This window comes from Rhinopithecus roxellana, chromosome 17 (assembly GCF_007565055.1).
Source record: "Rhinopithecus roxellana isolate Shanxi Qingling chromosome 17, ASM756505v1, whole genome shotgun sequence".
NCBI classification, from domain to species: domain Eukaryota; kingdom Metazoa; phylum Chordata; class Mammalia; order Primates; family Cercopithecidae; genus Rhinopithecus; species Rhinopithecus roxellana.
This window is the reverse complement of record NC_044565.1, coordinates 49,639,646-49,658,136: the sequence shown is the minus strand read 5'-3', so window position 1 is coordinate 49,658,136 and position 18,491 is coordinate 49,639,646. Positions and strand designations below refer to the sequence as shown.

The 18,491-nt window shown below is 42.1% G+C and overlaps 1 protein-coding gene across 1 annotated transcript in view; it reads left to right on the top strand.

The window, feature by feature from the left end:
• Window positions 1-17,663, top strand: part of RNF144A (ring finger protein 144A) — a 158,406-nt gene extending 140,743 nt beyond the window's left edge. Inside the window, exons 9-10 of the mRNA XM_030921262.1 lie at window positions 14,478-14,721; window positions 16,375-17,663. Coding sequence (XP_030777122.1) covers window positions 14,478-14,708 — 231 coding nt within the window. The 3' untranslated portion in view covers window positions 14,709-14,721; window positions 16,375-17,663. The remainder of the gene's footprint in view (window positions 1-14,477; window positions 14,722-16,374) is intronic.
• The last annotated feature ends 828 nt before the right edge of the window (window positions 17,664-18,491 follow it).

Here is an 18,491-nt window from a genome sequence, read left to right as displayed (position 1 = left end):
GTTATGTTGTTGTGGACATCTGAACCCAAACAAGGGCTTGTGTGTGTAGCTGTTTATGCTTACAGTCTTAAAATGCTGTCATAGGAAAATAGCACATTCAAATTAATATTCCCCATCATGTCAGTGTCTCGAAACATTATCCGTGTTCTGGAAATTTCAGTCATCAGAATGAATCTTCTAGAGTGAATCTACTGCTAAACATAGTTCCACCAATTGTGTCTTCTCTTTCTCCTTCAGCCCCTCCTCTCACTTCTCTTCCTTGTTTCTCTTCTTTCTGCCCCTTCTCTTGGCACTTTCCTCAAAACATTTGAAAGTTGAAATAAGACATCCTGTGTTTTTTTTTTTTTTTTCTAATCTAAGGTTTCCAGATGGATTATGCTGGCGTTCTGCTTTCCCAGAAAGATTTCCAGAGCTGAGAGGGGCAGGACAGAGAGCACATGTGCTGTTTCAAGCTGTCTGTTGCCTCTTTGTGGCCATCTGTCATTTTCCTCAGGCACAAGATGACCTGCAGAGCTGGATCTTGCTTTTGTTACCTTCAAATCCTGAAGGATTCAGACAGACTAACATTCCAATGCCCTTTATAACCTTTCCCCCTGGCAAAACTTCAGCCAGAATAAGCCAAAAATGAAATGGAGAGAAAGATCATTGCATCTTTCTGGATCCCCAAATTTCCATTCCGGATTTAGGGCTGATGTTTCCAGCTCATGGTCCCTAACCACATCGTTGTCACCGATGGTTTCCCAGACCACACCAGAGAGGCATAGCATTCCCCTACTCTCTTCTCACCTGCAAGAATTTATAACTTCTTCTGAGACCCACTCAGATGCCCCATCTGACATATAGAACCTTTCCTCTGCAGTCCTCCACCTAACCCATTGCCCCTGCAACCCCTGCAGTCTTTTCTTTTTCTTATGCTCTAGTAGCATGTGGTCAGATCAGCATGTCAGCACTTGTGTTGAGTTGCATATACCTACGTACTCCTTTCTGGCATGTAGTTTCCTTGAGAGGAGATGGGACCTGAGTGTAATAGTTTGTTTTTCCTAGTGTCTAGTAGGTGGCACCAAATGATTTCTAGAAGGCTGGATGGAACCTGTGGAATCAAAGGGAAATAAAGCAACATTTTGATGGCCTGGGCTCTGCTATGGTAGTGGCCCAAGTGTTTCTACTCTGCTCACCCCTGACATTTATGGGAGCTGTCCATGGGTATAAAAAAGCTGCTCTGATTTCAGACCTGAGCTTCACCATCAGGTCCAAATTAATTCCCGACGTCTGGGCAAAAGAGGAACATGGCACTCTGACAACTCCCCCCGAGCTCATATGTGTAAATATTTTTACTGCACAGTTTTACGCCTCCGAGTTGGTTTCTGACTTCCAATGTCAGCACAGAGCTCTCATGGGAGCCTAACATTCCCACCAGGCTTCAGCTGAATATTTATGAATGTTCTGTAGTAGATATTTTCTATTGTTCCTGGAAGACTTTTATTATTTAGAGAGCAATTAATCATATTCTGAGGGAAAATGGAGGAGCCAAGTCACATGGCAAGGGTTATGATGGTTTTTTTTCTTCCAGGATGAGCAAAATAATCTCAGCCAAGGCTTTCTCAAAGATTTGCTTATCTCCTTTGTCTATCTGCACACATTTCTACAGGCCATGTTTCCATCACAAGCAGCCAACTAGAAAGTAGGGTTTAGGCAGATCTTCTGCTCTCAGGATTGCTGACCATTGGCACACCACTCTTTAGGGCCTATGATTTACGCCGAATGCTGAAGCCTAGAACTACATCTTACATTTACTTTGGTAAGGATAGCATTGCTTTTTAAATTACTCAACACAAGAATGAGAAATATTTATAGTTCTTAGAGGATAATATAAGGAGGGATGAATACTTTGTTGAGTGCTTATTATGTTCTTTAGATATATTATTTGATAGACATTACCTATCATGTATGTATGGTAAATAATATATGAGAACATTTTTCACATTTTACTCTGATACACAGAAAAGAGGTAAGAGATGATGTGCGAGTTTGTTATTGATAAGTAACTCATCACTCCAAAATCCAGTTGCTTAAAACACTGAACATTTGTTATTGTCCATGGGTTGAATGCTGACCTGGGCAGTTCTAATCTCAGCAGAGAGAACTCAGCCACCTGTGACCAGCTCGGGGTGGGCTGGGTACCTGGTTCTGCTGATTGAGGCTGGGTGCTCGTTGTGTCTTGAGCGTTGGCTGGAACAATTGGACTAACTTGGCTCTGTTTCATGCAGTTTCTCATTTCCAGCAGGTTTGGCAGGAATTGTCTTCAGTGCGCCTGAGCAGGGGTACGAGAAAGAGTGGAAACATGCATGGTCTTTTCAGATCTGGGCTTGAAACTTACATCTTAATTCTGCTGAGTTTTGTGTTGGTGGTGGTTGTGTTTTTGTTTTTGCTTTTTGCCAAAGGAAATCTCAAGACTGGTACAGAGTTAAAAGTGAAGAAGTACATTCTCCCTCTAGCTGGGAGTTCCTGCAAAGACCCATTGAAAAGGTTATGAATAGAGGAGGTCATGTCATCAAGTACAGATGTGTTTTGAGAAATAATGCTGGGTGCTAAAAAAAAAAGGAATAGAAAGAGGGCTTTCAATATTAACAGAAAAAGGTCACAAAAGACATTGCAGTATAGTAGCTGGGACATTATAGCCCCAAGGTAAAATAAATTGATAACACACAGTGAAGGAAGAGAGCCAGATAAAGTTTGCTCACCACTGATACTGGAGCAGGATGGACCAGAGGAAAGAAAGCAGAGACATTTATCCAGCTTCTCTGAGTCCCTGATAATGTGGAAGCAGAGTCTCTCCCCTGCCCAGGGAACTGGCTGATTAATCCTTAATCAGCTCAAATATTGAACTTCTGGTTCCTCTGCATTTTGAGATGCTCACATTACAGATTGGATAGTTTCCAGGGAGCACCAGTGAATCCATCAATCCTCTCCTTTGTCTAGAAACTCTTCTTTTGGTGGAACAAAACATACAGTAAGAAGACAAAACAATAAAAATGTATTAGAAATATTTTTGATCTGAGTACCGAGGAAAAAAAGGTTTGACAATTTTCCAGAGGCTGAGCTTTAGGCAGGTGAGAGACATGATCAGCATTGCAGTTGGGAAGGAGGACACCTAGTCTGAATGCTAAGACTGGATTAGAGGGCAAAACCTAGATCTGGTGGTAATCCAGGTAAGAAATGATGAAGCTCCTAACCACAGCACTGGCAGTTTGTTTGAAGAAAAGGCTCCTTACCACAGTATTGGCAGTTTGAAGAAAAGAAGGCATATTTATGAGATGTTTACAGAATAGACCTTGGAAGTTGCTTTTGTGTAGAGATGTGGAGGTTATGGGGAGAAATAAGTGGCTCTCTGGATTTTGTCTCCAGACCCTGGATAAATGTGCACAGCTTCCAGGGCCTGGTTGATACAGGAGGAAGAGTGAGATGAGAGTGATTATGGGTTTAGTTTGCAGACAGGTTGAGCTGGATGTGCACACTTGGAACTTAGTGGAAATGTCCAAATGTCAGGTAAATATAAGAGAACAAAGGTTAGGAAAGTAATTAGGGTGGGACCTTAATTTTAGAGCCGTTGTGGTAAAGATGAACAGTAAGGATATGGGAGTCAAAGAGGTGTTTGAGAGAGAGTTATACCAAAGGAGAAGAGGTTCAAGGCAGCTGACCAACATTAAAGGATGGGCAAAAAAAGAGCAGCCACAGAAGGCACACTCAGAGGTGGCCCAAGTAGTAGAGGGAAAAAATGGGAGTAGAGAGCAAGACATTGCAAAAAGGAAGAAATGATCTAATGTCGAATGCTCCAGATAACTCAAGATCTTTCTGAAAGTACCCATTACCAATGGCAATAAGGAGATCATTAGTGATCTTGATAAATTCCACTTCATGAAATATGCCTTAGTCCATTTTCTGTTGCTATAATAGAATACCACATAGTGGGTAATTCATTAAGAAAAGTTTATTTAGCTTATGGTTCTGGGGGCTGAGAAGTCCAAGAGCATGGCACCAGCATCTGTTGAGGGTACCCATGGTGGAAAGTGGAAGGCAGAAGTGAAATGTGAGTACCTGAGACAGAGAGACACAACGGGGGTTGGACTGGCTTTCTAACAAACCAGGCTTGTGATAACTAACCTGCTTCCACAATAACAATATTAATTAGTTTATGAGGGTTTTGCCCTCATAACCTAAACTGCTGTAATTAGGCCCCACGTCTCAACACTGTTGCTTTGCATTGTGGATTAGGTTTCCTGTGCATGAACTTTTGGAGGACACATTAAAACCATAGCAGAAGAGAAAGAAGAAAACCAGAGACTAGGAAGCAGGGTTTGCCAAAGCATCTTCACATGCTTTGAAGATGTTTGAATGATGAAATAGAGAAAGAAACAGAGCAGTACCAAAGAGGAAAACTTCTTTTTAAAAAGATAAGGTGAAAGAGTTTTAAGAGCATTTAAATGCTGATAAGGAACCAAGAATAAGCAGGGGATATCATGGAGTGAGGGGGCTTTAGGAAGAGGAGAACTCTTGTACTGTGACTTCAGGGGGAGGCTAACCCAAGGAGGGACAAGTGAACTAGTAGGCAGTGCCAAAGGAAAGTTCAGGAGTTTCTGTCTCGAGGCTTTCAGAATCTCACTGAAGTAAAAGGAAGAGTCCTGTGGTTTCAGTCATGGAGGGAAATGAACAGTGAGCACAGACCAACGCAGCCTGTAGATTAACGAAGATGCTGGTAATGACTTTGATATACTTTCAGGAGGTTGGGAAAAGGGGAGACTGAAGTTGCCCAGAGGTAGGAAAGGATAAAAGGTGGTATTTGAGTTTCTCCTTGACACATGAATAAACAGATCTCAGCTTTCTATAAATTATAATTGAGGATGAAAGGAATATTCATATGGACCCCAGAAAGTTCTAAGCAGCCCTGAAGACAGACCTAGAGGTAGCCAGGTAGGCAGAACCCCTTCAGGTCACTTGCATCAGATTAAATCACCAAGCCCTGCGAACTCAGGGCAGTAGTAGGTCTTTCCTGGCCATGACAGGTAAATAAAACATTCTGTGACAATCTACATTCTGAGACAGCTCTGTGATAAAGTGAGCCTACAATCATAGTGCAGCGATAATTCTAGCTAATGTTTATAGGCTGTCTGCTATGTGCTAGGTACCACTCTGAGCGTTTTCCATGTGTTGACTTATGTAATTCTTATAACATTCTGACGAGGTAGGTACCATTATTCTTCCCAACATACATATGAGAAAACTGATGCAGAAAGAGGTTAAAGAACTCATCTCACATCATATGGCCAATAAGCACATCTTGATCTTTAGTGTGGAAGTCATGTTGTCATCCACTGCACTGGACTGTCTCTTGAAATATATGCTGAAAAAAGTGAAAATGTTTGTGAATAAAGAATCAAGGGCTGGGCACGGTGGCTCACACCTATAATCCCAGCATTTTGGGAGGCTGAGGCGGGCAGATCATGAGGTCAGGAGATCGAGACCATCCTGTCTAACATGGTGAAACCCCATCTCTACTAAAAATTCAAAACAAAATTAGCCAGGTGTGGTGGTGGGCGCCTGTAGTCCCAGCTACTCGGGAGGCTGAGGCAGGAGAATGGCGTGAACCTGGGAGGCAGAGTTTGCAGTGAAACAAGATTGTGCCACTGCACTCCAGCCTGGGCGACAAAGTAAGACTCTGTCTCAATAAAAGAAAAAAAAGCAAGAAGAGTTCCATGGCATAGGTAGCATGTGAACTGAGTTTATGCCTTAGTTCCTAGGCAGTTAAGTGACTTGATGACAGGTATGTTTTAGCAAGTATAATCCAGCAGAATGTGAAGATGGGCTGTGAGAGAGAATGGAGTCAGGAATACCAACTTGTAGTAATGATGAACATAGTTATTACATTAAAAGGACTTCTGTGCCAGGAACTTTGCCTGGCAGTTACAGTATATATGGTATAAGCTAACCTTTCTTGAGTGGTTAACATGTCTCCCATGAGGCGCTTTGTGTTTTAGGCACATTTTCTTTTCAGATACACTCAACAACATTGTGAGTTTGACATTCTCATTTTCACTTTATAACTGAGCACCAGCAGCGTAGAAATGTGATGTAACTGGCCTGAGGTCCCACAGCTAAGAAGGAGCAGAATGGAATGGAATTGCAGATGCTCTGATCCCAAAAGCAGCCGTCTGAACCAGTACTTGATGATCACCTTTCATGATATATTAGTTCAGACACTTTGGCCCGAAAGTACAAAATGCCACTCTTTTAAGTGCACAAGAAAAAAGAGATGGATTTATGAGATGATATAGACAAGAACGCACATGGTTCTCCTATTTACTGGGAAAAGGGTGTGGACTTTCTAGTGAATTCAGATAGTTCTCTCCAACTCTTTTGCACTGACCTTTTTCCTTTACTGAAGACTGATTCTGTAAGTTTCCCACACATCCATTTTCTGATTGAAACTGTTCTTGTTTCTATTTCTTTTGTCCAAAAAGGATTTAGATCAACACTGGAATCTCTTGGTTCCAAATCCAAATTCCTGGAAAAAAAACTCTTGATTCCTGGAACAAACTCATCAAATGCCTTCTTCTGGCCCCATCAACTGAAGTCAGGGCCTGGAGCTATTGTAAAATGACTGCTTCCATATTGACCATGTCAGATAGGGGGAGTTTAGACAGGCAGGTTCCTCAAAAGTGGGATGGGATTGACAAAGATTCTTTCCTTGGCCACACTTTTGTGGAAAAAGGATCCTGGAAAAGAAATATTATCTTTTGCTGCCAAAACTGGCTGAGATTGGATAGGTTCTTTTATAAAGTTTTATTAAAATTAGGTTTAGTATTAATTGTACACTAGTGCAGAACTAGAATTTGGTCTTCTCCATTAAAATTATGTGAAAATGCATGTCACAGAAATAACCAAATATCTTTGGCAATCGCATAATTATCATAATGAACTCTCATCATATTTTTAAGCATGGCCATATGGCCATTTTAAGTCTTTTGTTATTTATGGACAGTTATTATTTCACTTTGGTTCTTCTCTGAAAGCATTTTAAATCAGCTACAGTCCAAACTTGCTTCTTCTTTAAACATATTCATGGAAAAGACTATGAAAGTTACTTTTAAAATACAGGCTTCTGCTGAAAACTTTAAGATCATACCAGCGGACTGGGTAAGAATTTGCAGAACTCTAACAAAGAAACTGATGGCTTCATGAAAGTTCTATCCCAAACTCAAGAATAACAAGAATTACATGGGACTGAATGAACTGGTGAGGACAATATTTTAGTGACTTTTTGTTTGAAATGTTGCTGGTTCTTCAATATTTTGTTTTCTAAATTTAAGAAAAGTTTTTCTCTTTTATGTTAAGCTATCTATAGCTTAGAACAATTTGGTAATGTATACCTTTGTGAATAAAAAGGAAATAATTACTTTTTCCTCCTGCCTGATCCCTCTGGAATTAGAAAACTATTAGTAAACATTTTTATTTTATGGTAATGTAGTTATTTGCATATGTGCAGTAAGAATATGTTCTCCTTGTAACAGTACACAATTGAAAACATTGGATATATTATGAAGGCCTTAACTGGAATGTTGTATCTTCAGATATGACCAGATGACTTTAAGAAACTAAGGTTGACTTTATGGAGTCAATAAAGCCTCTTGGAAAAAAATTATCACTATGATGTGTTGCATACTTGGTTCACTTACATAGTTTTCTTCCAGGTAAATAAAGAGTGTCACTTCCTGGCAGGCCCAGGAACCCTAGGATATTTTGGAGACCTATAAAAGGGATATTCCCTCAAATCCCTAACTGTTTCAGAAACAGCCTGGGAGTGAGTCCTTGGCTTAGCTTTCCTGTTTTAAGAGGCTTTTAACTGTTCAGTCTGAGATTCTCCTAAAAGTTCCAGGAAAGCAAACGCAAAAAGAGCCTAGGTGGTCAATCATTATTTTTGCTGCATTTATGTAAACAATCGAGCCATGTTAATGAGACTAAACTTATCTTGCAAGCAAATCGGTCTTTGCTTATTTTTGATAGGAATGGGGGTGAATGGAGAGAGATAAATTATGTTTCAGAAGAAAACTATAGCACACCCCTTATGGAATTTTAGTCCTACTCATTGTTTATGTGCTTTTCTGATTTGTCTACACACTGGACTGGATCCTGAATTCTCCAAGTTTCCTCCCAATCTGGCAACCACACTCCAGACTAATATTTCCAATTTTCTCCAGCCCTTCGGACTTGGAAGCATTAAATTTAAAACTGCTCCTTTCCTGCAGCCCCAAAAGCTGAAGCTGGAGGACTTGATACAGACATCAGAGAGATCACCACAACAGCTCAGGGGTAGACAACCTTCATGACGTTAAAACTGAAAACCAGGAAGGTCTATCAGCTTGCCACTGCCTGCTCCCGCTCCATCTGCAGAGGCTTCAAACGAAGTGTTTAGAAATCTTTTTGATTGGTTGCCCTCTGGGCTCAGAAACTGAGTTTCCAACTATTAATCTTTTTTTCCATTAAAAAAATCCCCTCATTAAATGCCTGACTGCTAGCACCATCCAGTCTGTTGGAACTATCAAGTCCCAACAGGTGACTCAGTGGTTCCTTAGTGAACAAAAGGTGACCACATGAGAAAAAGAATGTCTCTTCTTTCCTTGAACAAGAGGAAGGACTGACAAAAACTCCTTGCTTGGCCAAACTGTAGCCAGTCTCCTGAAGCTTCTCCTATGTCTACCTGTGTACTTCCTTGTAAAGTCCAGTTCTTGGGCCAAGAACCCTGCTAAGTCAGTTTATCAAGAACTCCCCACCCTTGATATCTGATACAGTATTTTCAATATATGACCAAGTTTCTCATTTTCCATCATCCCCAGGTGATATTTGATCACCATGGCCTGTGATCAGAATCTTGTTAGATTTCTTTAGCTAGAATCCCTGCACCCTCACCCCTGATATCTCCTCTTAGTAATTTTCTATCCAGTGGTCCCCACCCTACTCCTTGACTATAAATTCCCACTTACCAGTGCTGCACTCCGAGTTGGGCCCAATCTCTCTTCCCTATTGCAAAATCCCATTGCAGTGGTTCCTGTATTGTGATGCGCTTTACACAAGTATCACTGAGTAAGGTTTTCTTTAACACAGTGATGCCATCTTAGAGAAATGCATTCTCCATAATATTGAATCTGAGTGTCATCTGTAAGAGGTGGGTTGTTTATAACACATTTTAAAGATGAGAAAATTAAAACAGAGTAATTCATTTGGGTAGTGAAATGAATTACTCTGGCACTGTGTAACTTTATAGTGAAAATGGTGATAGGATCTAATGATTGGCTTTCAGGCATTATAGAAGAAAGAAGAATCAACAGTGGGTTCAGCTTCAGATCCCTGTGGCCAAGAGGTTGGTGCTGCTAACAGAAACAATAAGCAGAAGAAGCAGAAAGAGAAGGTGATAGCAGTGATTTTGAGCATGATATGTTCATCCAGATTGAGACCATCAGAGGAGAGGAAGAGCATTTCAAAATGGCAGACTGCGCTGGAGACTCCGAATCAGACAAGAGAAGCCAGGCTGAAGATAACAGCCCAAGGGCTAGGGGTTTTACTGAGCATAACAGAAGTAGCTGTGTATGAGTGAGGAAACAGAATTAGAACAATGAGAGATGGCAGATAGAGATGGGGACTAAGCTTTCAAGTTCTAAGAAAGAATGATCTTGGAGGATGCCATCAAAGCAAGGTCACAGATAACGTGGAGATGGCCATGAAGAGTCTGGGACCCAAGGGGCTTGCATAGACCTGAGTATCATCACCCCATATGCTGAAGTCACCACACACACTTAAGTGGAGGCTGCCTGGCACCTCCTGGGTTCCAGCCTCCGAGATGGGTGCCCTTTTTCACAGGTTATTACAGCGCCTTATCTTCACAGCAACCCTGCAAGATAGCTTTTGTCTGTATTTCACAGCTGAGGAACCTGGAAACTGAGAGAGTAACTTGACCTAAGTCAATAGTAGCCCAGCAAGGAAGCCAATCGGCTCAGTCAGCCTCCAAAGCCCATGACTTCACATGGGGCTTGTCCCGATGTACCTGGTGGGTGTTGAGCTGGGGGCAGCTGTGTGGGAGGTTAACTCAGCACATCAAATGTAGAGGCTTTGGCCACCCTCCCATTGCCTTCCACTGTCTCCTGCACGACCAGGAGGACCATGCCACAGCCTCCAGGGCTGGCTGGGACTGGCTGTTTCATCTGTGTGGCCAACAAATCTTTATCTTACTTCTTAGCAACAAATTAACCCTATTTTGAGAACAAGCTTGAGCACCAGAGGGCTATTTGGTTGGAAGTTTTTCTACCAAGCATTGTTTTTCTCATAACATCATTCCAGCATTGCCTATTTTCCCTTCTGAGTGGCTTCAATACCTTCATTTCCTTCACATTCTCTCTTTCCATCCCCTGGTCTCTTTGTTGTTGTTGATTTCTGTATCACTTGCTCCCTCTCATTCATATTCCCATCTTTCCCACTCCTCCTCTTTCTTCTTCTCTCTGCCTGACTCTTTTGTTCTTATTCAGGCAGCTTAAAATACAACACTTTTTAATGAATCTCTAGCCATTTGTAAATAAACACAAGGTAACCACTTACGTTTTATTCCCTCCCAAATTTTGGAGGGTTGAGCACAGGGAATTTGAGTTCAGGGAGATGAGAACTCAGGCGCAGGCTTATACTAGAGAAGTTTATGTAAAAAGCACTCCATAAGATGGTAAAGACACAATTTCTAACTAGAAGTTTCTTAACATCCCAGAGAGTAACTTGCTGAAATAGTTAAAAATTTTGTTTATAATGACAAGGAACAGCTTAGCTTCCAACATGTTGTCAACAGCTCTCCTGCTTGAACTTTTCAAGGTTTTGAGTTGTCTTTTTGTGTGCCTGGAAGTGCTAACATGAAGACACAATTGTCTCTCAATCTAAATGTTGCACATAGATGAGAAGGTTCACAGTGGCTTCCAAGTATCAGGGATGTCCCAGTATTAACCAGACTGAACTTTGAGACTCTAGGAGACTTCTAGAAAAATGAAACTCCAAAGGCCACATTCAGCAGAATTAGTAAAATGGAGCTTTTCTTTTCTCTCTCTCTATTTATTTTTTAATCTTCTTGAGACAGGGTTCGACTCTGTTGCCCAGTCTATAGTACAGTGGTGCTATCACAGCTTACTGTAGGTTTGCCCTCTCTGGACCCAGGTAATCCTCCCATCTCAGCCTCCCGAGTAGCTGTGACTACAGGCTTGTGCCACCACATCCAGCTAATTTTTGTATTTTTTTGTAGATAAGGGTTTTTGCCATGTTGCCTAGTCTGAGAAATGGAGCTTTTTTTTTATTTTTTTATTTTTATTTTTTAATAAAGAACAGCGTGAGGTCAAGGGAAAACATTGTGACTGCTTTTCAGAGTTTAGCTTTCTCCTACTGGTATGAGCCTATTGGGGATTAAATTGTGTCCCTCCAAAAGTTATGTTGAAGTCCCCCCTCCCAGTACATGTGAACGTAACCTTACTTGGAAATAGAGAGTGTTCGCAGATATAATCAAGTTAGGATCAGGTATTACTAGATTAGAAAGGACATTAATCCAATGACTACTGTCTTTATAACATTAGGGGAATCTGGACGCATACACCCAGAGGCAAGTGCTGTGTGAAAACAGAGATGCACTGAGAGCGCTCCATACGATGGAGGAGGTAACAATTGAAGTCATGCTGCCACAAGCCAAAAAAGTCCCACAATTGCCAACAACCACCAGAAGCTAGGGAGAAGCCAAGAAAGATTCTGGCCAGTCTCAGGAATGCTGCCCTGAGGACCACCCTGACCCTGGACTTCATCCTCCAGAACTGTGCACCAATACGTCTCTCTTGTTTTGAGGCTGCTTTGCTGAGAATTTTTTTTTTTTTTTTTTTTTTTTTTTTTTTTTTTTCTGAGATGGAGTCTCACTCCATCACCCAGGCTGGAGTGCAATGGCATGATCTCAGCTCACTACAACCTCCACCTCCCAGGTTCAAGTGATTCTTCTGCCTCAGCTTCTCAAGTAGCTGGGATTACAGGAGCGCACCACCATGCCAGGCTAATTTTTTGTATTTTTAGTAGAGACGGAGTTTCACTATGTTGACCAGGCTGGCCTTGAACTCCTGACCTCATGTGCTCCACCCTCCTCGCCCTCCCAAAGTGCAGGGATTAGAGGCGTGAGCCACTGCACCTGGCCTTTGCTGTGATATTTTTTACAGAAGCCCTGGGAAACTGACACAGAGCCAGCTGCAAATGTGTGGTTGGGCAGAAATGTGATGGGCAGTGACTTGGATTTCCCTAGCATGTTCGGAAGCACTGCGGAGCTCCTCATGTGCCTGATGGTCAGGGACAAAGTGTTGGCCAGCAGCACACTCCTTCTTTGGACAAGGTCTTAGGGCAAAAACATTACCGTCAGACAGTGTAATTTCACATCACAGCCTCACTACTTCCTGGCCGTGTGACTTGGCCTGAGTTATTTACATTTGACTCCATTTCTCAATTCCAGTTTCATTGCAGCACCTATGTGATCACATTTCTGTGATGATTACAGGTAAATATCATCGTGGGTGAAGTATAAGAAGGAGGCCTGGCATTTACTAATTACAAGATAACTCTCCTCCCTACACTGTGCTTCTTGAGCTTTGGGATCCTGAATGGATTCCCTCCTGGTGATAGTCAGTGTTGTATGTCAATGTGGCGAGGCTACAGTCTCCAGTCACTCAACAAAACCATCGTCTAGGTGTTGCTCTGAAGGTATTTTGTAGATGTGATTTCACATTTACCACCAGTTTGCTTTAAATGAAGAAGGCCATCTTTGATATTCTGGGTGGGCTTGGTCCACTTCACTTGAAGGCCTTCAAAGAAGAAAGAGCTGAGGTTCTCCTGAGGAAGAAATTCCACCTGGAACTCTAGTGCCTGCTCCTGCTCAACAGGTTCCAGCCTGCCCTAAGGATTTCGGATTTGCCTAGGCAGCCCCCCACGTTGCCTAAGCCAGTTCCTACTGGTTTTGTTTTTAGGTCGTTCCACTTGATGACAGTAAGAAGTAGAATGACAGTAGCTCGATGGTGCTGTAACAAATGCCTAAAAATGGGGAAGTAGCTTTGGCATTGGGCAATGAGCAGAGGCTGGGTAAATGTTTAGCCACATGCTAGACAAAGCCCAGATTGCCTTGAGCAGACTGTTGGTAGAAATTTGGAAGCTACAGGTGCTACTAGTGAGGGCACAGATGATTCTTGCTATAGAATCACAGAAGGCTTTGCCCAGTCACATCCTTCTGCTGTGGAAAGCAAAACTTGTAATCAATGAACTCGGATGTTTAACAGAGGACATTTCAAAGCAAAGTATGGAAGGTATGGCCTGGTTTCTCTCGGCTGCTTACAGATGAATGGAGGGAAGAACTGTTCAGCAAAGAGAAGCCAGAGCTTGAGAAAGAACTGCCTGTCAGGCTTGTAGAATCCTGCAGGAACCTCAGGAAATGGGGCCGGGCGCGGTGGCTCAAGCCTGTAATCCCAGCACTTTGGGAGGCCGAGACGGGTGGATCGCGAGGTCAGGAGATCGAGACCATCCTGGCTAACACGGCAAAACCCCGTCTCTACTAAAAAATACAAAAAACTAGCCGGGCGAGTTGGCGGGTGCCTGTAGTCCCAGCTACTTGGGAGGCTGAGGCAGGAGAATGGCGTAAACCCGGGAGGCGGAGCTTGCAGTGAGCTGAGATCTGGCCACTGCACTCCAGCCTGGGTGACAGAGCGAGACTCCGTCTCAAAAAAAAAAAAAAAAAAAAGGAAATGGATGGACTTCTCTAAGAGCCATCCTTCAATATTTTCTGCCATTTGTCTCTCCTCTTCCTCCCGCATTCCATTTTAAGAGCATATTATTTTATTTTCTCACTTATCTTGCCACAAAATATTGCTGATTTATTTACCTGTCTCCTCCCAGCTAGTGTCTGCTTGAAGGCAATGGCAACGTCTCCACTGGGTTTTAGAGCTTAGTGGTGTCAGGTACAAAGCAAACAATAGATATTTGTGGAATGAGTGAATGAATGCATGAACCAACTTTGGGACACGTGCTGAATGATCAGGATTTAAAGATATTCTGGAAAATCAGAAAGACCAGAAAGGCATTTCCTTGACTGGGATCCAAGTGTGTACCTCAAAGGGGCTGAGCTAAAGCCAGCATCATGGGCCAGAATGAACTGGTGTCTGACCTGGAATCTGTGGACTGACACTCCTCGTGGCTTCCTGTCCTTCTGTCCTTGAATTTCCCTCTGTCCCATACGTATCACAAGACTCCTTTGAACTCTCCACCACTTCTCCAGCCTCACCTGTCTATGATCCACCCCATCTACCCTGCCCATACCAGACAACCTTGAGTTCCCCCAAAGAACCCTGTCGCCACTCAGGCCCTTACCTGGCTGTTTCCTTTGCTAGGGATCCACCCTGTCTCCATCCCTGGGAAGGTCTACTCCTCCTTCAAGACCAAGCTCATGCAGTAGCCCCTGTGGGAAGCCTTTCTCAGTCTCCTCCTCACCTCACGTTTGGTTGTTGGGAAACCATTCCACTTTATACTTTCTCATGCTGGATTACAAATGTGTCTATCACTCCCCGGAATTGAGTATTGGCTCTGGAGGCAGGAATGATGTGATGTTCATATTTGTATGAAGGCCAACAAGAAGTCAGAACACTGTGTGATTCATATTCATATTTATAGATTTACACATATATGATGTTCTGAAAAGGGCAGTAGAACGTCCTAAGGAATTGGGTAATAAGGAATGAATCATTTTTTAAATTAACTCAAAGTCACCCCTGGAGATAATGAGGTGTCCTCATGAGGTCTGGCAATCTTAGCCTATGCAAGTAGAGGAACCCAATGCCTGGCACATTGACTGTATTAAATAACCATTGTTATTTCAGTGAAGAGTAAAGATTATAACAAACTGATGTTTGTTAAGCACGTAAGCTATGCCATATGCTGTTTGAAGCACATCCCATGTGTGAACTTATTTAATCCTTGCATCTTATTTAATCCATACATGAAGTGAAGCTATAAATTGGTCCTTGTAGGGTCACACCACTGTGAATTCAGAATATTCTGCTAACTCTTCAACCCAGGTCCTCAATCTGGTCTGTGCAGCGTGCAAGGGCATGGGGGAGGCCCACTTCAAACATCAGATCTTCTTTGAGCATATTCCTCCATTCTTTTGTTCTCAGGCCCTTTAACCCTCACAGAGCAGGGTCTGTCCATTCAACATCCCCCATACCTGACTATCCTGTCCCTTTAGAACAAATCTCTTGCCCCATCCTCAAGAGAAGACTGCAAGTTCCAGAGGGCAGGAATGATTCTGCCTAATACTCCCCAGAGCCCATATCAACACCTTGCACAGAGGACACATGAAATACATTAAATTACAATGACTCTGTTACATGTTCCTGGTTTTCAGGAATTTGGGAGCATGCATCACATAAACAAAAGTCAGTGGATTTCTGGCCACCAGAGCTTTCCTCTCATAACACTTACCACCAGGGCATGATAAAAACTGTGCTTGTTCTGGGCCTGCCTACCCATCCGTTTACCCACCTTGCAGCCTACTGACACACCTACTATATATAACTCCACCCTCCATCCTAGCAAGCATATGTGAGTGCAACCATACCCCATACCAAATGTAATCTTAATATACAATCATACAAATTGAAATGGATTTCTAGTTGACATGTTATTTTTATAGATATTTGAAAAAACATTCAATTGTACTTACAGCTTTTAAAAATTTTTTGTGGTCAATAATTTGTTGTAGTTGTCTTAAATATTTTGCTGGGCCCTTAAAAGCTCTATGCACTTGGTACTTCTCTTTATTGTATAAAGAATTAAATTAGTTCAAGCTCATTATATGTCTGTCCTTTCATCTGGGTTATAAGCTTTGTGGGGCAGATATGTCTGTGTCTATGTCATCCCCAGAGCCCCCCACACTGAGCAGAGTACCTGAAACTTAGGAGGTGAACAATGAGTATAACAAAGAAAAGAAAGGAAGAGAAAAAGGAAGGAAGGAGAAAAGGAAGGATGGAAGGAAGGAGAGAAGGGAAGAAAGGAGGAGGGAAGGAAGGAACCCCTGTATCTTTAGAATTTATTTGGACGAGATGGGATTGAGTGATCAAAGAATGCCGTGGAAGAGGAGGTTCTCATTTTTTTCTATAGCATGGCTTGAATTTTTTTAAGGGTAAGAATTATTAGCAAAAGTTTTATTTCAGTTACAAATACTTGCATTCCCGGCACAATTGCTACTACCCTTCCCACAATGTTTTTTTATACTCATGGATTCTACAGATCAGAAGTTGGGCAGGGCACAGTGTGGATGGTGGATGGCTCACCTCTGCTCCATGACACCTGCAACCCCAGATGGGAATAATAAAAGGTTGGGAAGACATCTTTCCCCTTCTACCCCACACTCCAACCAGAATCATCAGAAGGCATCTTTATTTGTATCTCATGGTTGATGGCAGCTAGGGCGACAGCTGGGCTATCAGCTGGAACATCCCCCACCACACAGTGTTCTCTTCTCATGGGCCAGTTTGAGCTTCCTCCTAGCATGGTGGGCTCCAAGTGAATAAGGCTAAAGTATTAGCATATCTATGACACAGTGCTATGGACTGAACATCTCTCCCAAAATTTCATGTGTTGGAATCTTAATCTCTAAATCTCTCAATTTATATGTTGATGGTGTTTGGAAGTGGGGTTTTAAAGAGGCAATTAGAAATAGGTAAGGTCATCAGGGCCCCCATGATGGGACTGGTAGCTTTATAAGAAGAGGAAGAAAGACCTTAGATAGCATATTTGCTTTTTTAGTCATTTGATGCCTCCTGCCATGTCACGACAAAGCAGAAAGGTTCTCACCAGATGTAGCCAGCTGATCTTGGACTTCTCAGCCTCCAAAACTGTGAGTAAAATAACCTCTATTTTTTATAAATTACCCAGTCTCAGGTGTTCTGTATGGCCACAGAAAATGGATTAAGACATTCAGCCTTGAAAGACACCTGATGTCACTTCCACTATATGCTACTGACCAAGCCTGTTGCAAAGGTTGCTGAGGCCTGAGGGGAGGGGACATGTGAGGCGGGTCATATTGTTGAGGCCTCCTTAAAAAGTGCAATCTGCCATTACTGGTTCACCCTGTAAAATGTATTTCTTACTGTACTTTGTGGTCAAAAAAGTTTGAAAAATCTCTGCTTCTTATTGTGTATGTTGTGAATAACCACAAGTATTGCATCAGGCTATTTGATGGACATTTGTTTCTAATTTTTCTTACTTGCAAAATCAGTGCTGCAGTGAGCCTTCCTCTGTTTCTGTATGCACATAGAGTAGTTTCCTGGATAAGTATGCTTAAAACTCCAAGCCCTTTCCCTAGGGCTTGCCGAGGGGAAGAAGGCCTGTGTGGTTGAGGGTTTTTTTCTAATTTCAAATATGTGCTACTGTATAAGAAATCCATTGTTAATATAATTGAGTACTATTTTGTACTAAAATGATACTGTAATTTCTTACTTTACTAGAAATTATTTTGTAAATATAGCTTTTTTTTTTCCAATTTTTGGATTATAAATGATTCTGTTGCCACACTATATTTTTTGTTAGCCTGATTGCTACCTTAGGAGTTTCATGGAAAGAGAATAAATGGTTCAGAGGAGACAAAAACCACTTTAAAGTTTCCTGGTACATATTGCCAATCAATAGGATGCTATTTCAGCTAGGCTGTGGAGATGAAACAAAACCTTTTGAAACCCTGTTAGTGTGGCTGTACTAAGTCCTCCTGAATATAATTAGAGAAAATTTAAAGTAGCACAAAGTAAGCAATTATCAGAAGAATAACTTCCAGTTAGTTCATAACTCAGTTTCTGAACCACTCGTTGGCACACCAGTGGGTGCATACAACCCTGTATACAGTGCTTGCAAGGAGGCAGGGGGGTCTGTAGCATCACCCATCCTAAGACATACATCTCAGGAGTTTTTGTGAATGAGCAATAGTTCGTTGGCCATGGATGTCCTGTGGGACATGCTGTGGGGAAGCCTGTCCTGCAGGGGTGCGTGTAGCTAGTGCCAGTCATGGTTTATGACAGCAGAGTAACTCATATAAAACACCTGACTCTGAGGCAGCACCTTCCTCCTCAGTAAGATCTTGCAAAATTTGACTCTTTGTTGCTTACAGCATCTGTTCAATTCAGTTTAGCACTCAGTGTGTGCCAGCCCCTGTGCTAGAAATACAGATGTAGACTGTTTTTTTTTTTTTTTTGGTTCATTGCTGGGGAAGCTAGTCTAGAAGACAGAGAGAGGTCGGTGAGCAAATGCTTAGAACACAATAGGATAGTAATGATAAAGAGACATACAAACTAATGCCAAATGTTTTCATCATCCTGTGAATAAGAAGTTATAATAGAGTAAGCCTCTTCTGG